General features: G+C 55.1%; 1 protein-coding gene across 1 annotated transcript; it reads left to right on the top strand.

Annotated features, from left to right (window-relative positions):
• The first annotated feature begins 1,433 nt into the window (after positions 1 to 1,433).
• On the top strand, positions 1,434 to 4,544 carry MYF6 (myogenic factor 6). The gene is made up of 3 exons (XM_080971534.1): positions 1,434 to 2,395; positions 2,607 to 2,697; positions 4,054 to 4,544. The coding sequence occupies exons 1-3, from the start codon at positions 1,799 to 1,801 to the stop codon at positions 4,170 to 4,172; spliced, it is 807 nt and encodes a 268-aa protein (XP_080827660.1). The 5' UTR covers positions 1,434 to 1,798; the 3' UTR covers positions 4,173 to 4,544.

Raw genomic sequence — 4,544 nt, 5'->3', positions numbered from 1 at the left:
CATATTGAAAGACATCTTCTTGGCATTCATAAAAATGTATCTTTCTCCGCAATTTAATCCCTAAACTAACTGAAAGACCCTATGGCCATAGATACAAGCAGAGCATCTATCCAGATCATATATCCAGAGAAGTGGTGACATAATAAAAATTGTCTTGCCAAGTAGGTTTGACTTAGCTATCCAATTGTCTCACCACAGATTAGTTGTTTTTTCATGCACACCCAGAGGAATGGCTGGCTCACCTCCGTTCATCACTTTGTATCTGCAGCATCACAGTGGTTCAGTTTGTGCATAACACTAAATTGTGGCTAAGCATAAATGTGCAAGCATGCTAGAAACCGGGACCACTCCGCTCCACTCCTGGTTCTGCTGCTGCTGCACTACCCAAGGCCAAGCCATGGTTTGGTTTAGCGTTACATCTGAACCAAAGCTCATGGTCTGTTCCAAAACAGACAAACTACAAATTTCCACCATGGCTTGTTCTGGGCTTGCCATTCACATCTGTAAGACTTTCATTTTGAATATTGGCTGAATTTCAAGCTGAACAATTTGAGGTGGGCTGGACATGGTACAGACCCACTCAGTGCACAGCGGCAAGAACCAGCCTGGTTTTGTGATTGGTTAAATTATTTCTGTCTTGCCTTTAATCCAGCAATTTAACCTGAAGTCTCACTAGACAGAACATGGTTTGGGAGATTCCAGGAACAGAGCCCAGAGACACTCCAACATCACCACCAGTACCATTAGAGGCTGGGGCTCTTCTTCCTGGCAGCATCCCCTTGGAGCAGGGATCGGGAACCTGTGTCACCCTCCTGGCATTGTCAGGCTCCAACCCCTATCAGTCCCAGTCAGTGCGGCCAATGGTGGCAAGAGTTGTCCTACAACACCTGGAGGATGCTAGAAGTTTCCCAATTCCTCTTCAAGAAGCCCAAGCACTACCAGCAGCAGGTCCCAGGCTGCTTTCACTTTATCATAGGGATTGAAAACTTGTGGACTCCAACTTCCACCAGCCCCTGCTGCTAGCACAACCAGCTGTCAAGGTTGATGGGAGATGTGCTCCAGCAACATCCAGAGGACCAAAGATCCCCATCCTTGTTTTGCGCCCTTGAGCTAGTCCTAAGGCATTTAGGCCTTAGGAGCGACATGTTGTTGCCCAGATCGGTGGGGTACAAATAAATTATTATTATTATTATTATTATTATTATTATTATTATTATTATTCTGTTGTTTGTTTTTTTAAAAAAGTACAACTCCACAAAGTTATTACCTGGCCTATTTGTAAGTATAATCATTAGAGCCTAGCCAGAGTTCTATACTTAGCCCAAGGCTGGGAAGGGAGAGGGGATTTTCGTTTGAAGCCCTTTGGCCTGAAACCAACCTGCTGCATTTAACTCACGCCCATGCCAGCAAGCGATTCCCATGTGTCCAACTTTGTCACTCTGGCTGTGCTGGACGGGTCTGGGGTTCAGAAAGCTGGGAGCGGGCTTTGGGGAGAAGGGGATCTCTCCCCAAGGCCTCTTATTCCTCGACTAGGCGAGGATGGTCTCTGGCTGTCGCTCTGTCCGGCCAGCAGCAGCAGCACCCAGAAGGAGCGTCGTGTTGGCCGGGCTCGCCGAGGGTGATGCGCCGCGACAGCTAAACCGGGGATAGGGTTTCAGCGGCGACTCTATATATAAAGCAGCCGGGGGCCCTGATGTCAGCGCGCTAATTAAATTCCGCCGGGCCGGGCGGCTTCTCTGCGGGGGCTTCTCGGTCGGGAGCCCCTCCGAGAGAGGCGCGCAGAGGCGGCGGGAGAGCCATGATGATGGACCTTTTCGAGCCCGGCTCCTATTTCTTCTACTTGGACGCCGGCGACCATGGAGGCCTGCAGGCCCTGGACATGGCCGACGAGGGGTCGCCGCTGTACCCGGGCAGCGAGGGCCCCTTGTCGCCCAGCTCGTGCCCCGACCAGCTGGCCCCGGAGGCCGGAGGGGGCGGCGGGGGCGACAGCAGCAGCGGCAGCAGCAGCATCGGGGGCGACGAGGAGCAGCACGTGCTGGCGCCGCCGGGCCTGCAGGCGCCCCACTGCCCGGGCCAGTGCCTCATGTGGGCTTGCAAAACGTGCAAGCGGAAGTCGGCGCCCACCGACCGGCGCAAGGCGGCCACGCTGCGCGAGAGGAGGCGCCTGAAGAAGATCAACGAGGCCTTCGAGGCGCTCAAGAGGCGCACGGTGGCCAACCCCAACCAGCGCCTGCCCAAGGTGGAGATCCTGCGCAGCGCCATCAGCTACATCGAGAGGCTCCAGGACCTCCTGCACCGCCTCGACCAGCAGGACAAGAGCCACCAGCAGCTCCTGCTGCCCGCCAACGGGGGCGCCGTCGGAGACGCCTTCGCCGGCAGCGCCAAGCAGGGCCAGGTAAGCGCCACTGCCGCGCGCAAAAGGCGCGGTCGCCTCCCTTAGCCCCGCTCCGAGTTGGAGAGGGGGGCGCAGCCGGGCCAGCGGCGGATCTGCTGCTGCTGCTGCTGCCGCCGATCGGCACTCCCCTTTCGTGCCAGCCCCCTCCCTCTGCCCCTGCCCCACTCCCGCCCCCAACTCTCTCTCTTTCTCTCCTTCCTTCCTTCCTCAGGTGCCCCCGCCCGACTTCTTGAGCCCCTGCAGCGCCGACTGGCCCAGCGGCTCGGAGCATTCCAGGGCGCTGCCCATGGGCGCCAAGGAAGGTAAAGCTCCGCGCTGACAAGGAGACTGGGGGTGTGGGGTGGGGTGTTTCATCTGGCTGGGAGACTCGGGATTGTTGTGCCCCCCACTACGCCCTCTCTCCCCCCACCCGCAGCCCAAATGCTTTCACTTCGCAGGATTCGCCTGGTTTGGCTACTTACATTTTCGCGCGCGCACGCACACACACACGCAAAGTCCCACTTTTCTGGCGCCGACGGGTCCTCTGGAGCAGCCCTGCTTCCCAAGGGACTCTTGAGATGGTGCCTGGTTTGGAATGGAAGGGGAGGGGGCGGCTCACAGACGCCTTTGAAAGTTTCTGCCCTAATAAATCAGGCGCAGTGCGATCCTGAGCTGAGCAGGACCTCCTCTCTACAGCGCGGGTACTTAAGTTTGCAAGCGCGCTCTCTGTCCTAAGGAGAAGCGCACAGAAGGAATCCCCACGTTTCCTTTCAACACCAGCTGCGAGTTGCACCTGTTCCGCTCCTTTATCAGGCCAAACCTGGGTAATCTCCCCAATGGGTTTGTTTTCTGGAGAGCTCCCGTTGGATGGCTCAGGAGAGTGAATTGCCTCGGGAGTTGCCTGCAGGATCGCAGCACACCGCACCCCTCACTCCGTCCTGAGCTCACGGACTTGAAAGCGGACCCGATTCTTTCAGCGGCACATTTCGCAATAGGGTCCTCCTCAGCCTGTGATCCTAAAAACACGTCCTCTGAGAGGCGCAAATCCCCCCACAACTAGAAAACGTTGTGCTAGTTTACTTTGGATGTTTTGGGCTTGTGAGCAAAATCCTTGCTGGAAATGAATGGGATTCACGTTTCTAAATAACTCCCGGTTGCGGGGGGGGGGGGGGCTAACCCTGTCAGTCTGCTGCATCTGTCTAAGTGGCGTGTGTCCCAGAAAGGTGATAACACACGGAGGGGTCCCCTGGGTGGTCGATCTCTCCGTCATTTGGAATAGATCTGCAAGGGATTCCGGCTGCCAATTCTTTTAACGATGAGACCCCAACTCCTTGAATTCGGCGGAGGAAACGAATATATATAGGTGGTAACCAGAAGTGTCAGCCCCGTGCTGACAATAAATGGCCGGATTCAGAATCTCCACCACCACGATTTTATTCTAAACTGTCTGCCTTTTGCACCTGACTTTGGGTTGGTAGATCTTGGTATTCCACCGTTTTGAACAAAACAGATCTGACGCGCCTGTCCGCCCCTTCCATGATCAGTGTGTGGGTCTTTGAGGGACTCCTGCCGTGGGATTCTGTGGGTGCTTTTCGGTTCAAAAACACAAGTGGCTCGTGAGGAGGATGGGGCCCCGATCCCGCGTGCGCTAAAATGCCTTTTCCCCCTTCCAAACCCAGGGAATCCCCATGGCGACTCGTCCGCGTCGAGCAGCCTCCGTTGCCTCTCCTCTATCGTGGATAGCATCTCGTCGGAAGACCGCAAAGTACCCAGCGGGGAGGAAGTCGTGGAGAAGTAGCCGGCCTGGTAGTATTTTTGGAAACATGCAGCAGCCCTGGAAGGGACGGTCTCTCTCCCTCCCTTTCCACTTCGCCCTTTGGACTAAATCACAATTAATTTAATCTTCTGGAAATCCTAGATGGGGTGGAGGGCGGCGTTGTGGAAAAGAACACACAGCTGAACAAATAATAAACGCATCTTCTTAAAAGGAAGTTTTGCCCTCCGACAAAAGTGCGCCGGCCCGCTTGCATTTCCACCCCGCCCCCCCTCCCCGCAAAACCAATTTTCAGAGGTATTTTTATTTTACCGAACGTTGCCTCGACCACCCCAACCCTCTCCTTTTATAATTAATATATTGCCTTGTGGTTTACTGAGGGTCTTTTCTTTGGGT

This window comes from Podarcis pityusensis (assembly GCF_964106645.2).
Source record: "Podarcis pityusensis genome assembly, chromosome: 10".
Lineage (NCBI taxonomy): Eukaryota > Metazoa > Chordata > Lepidosauria > Squamata > Lacertidae > Podarcis > Podarcis pityusensis.
Note: the sequence above shows the minus strand (reverse complement) of the source record. Positions and strands in the feature narration are given on the sequence as shown.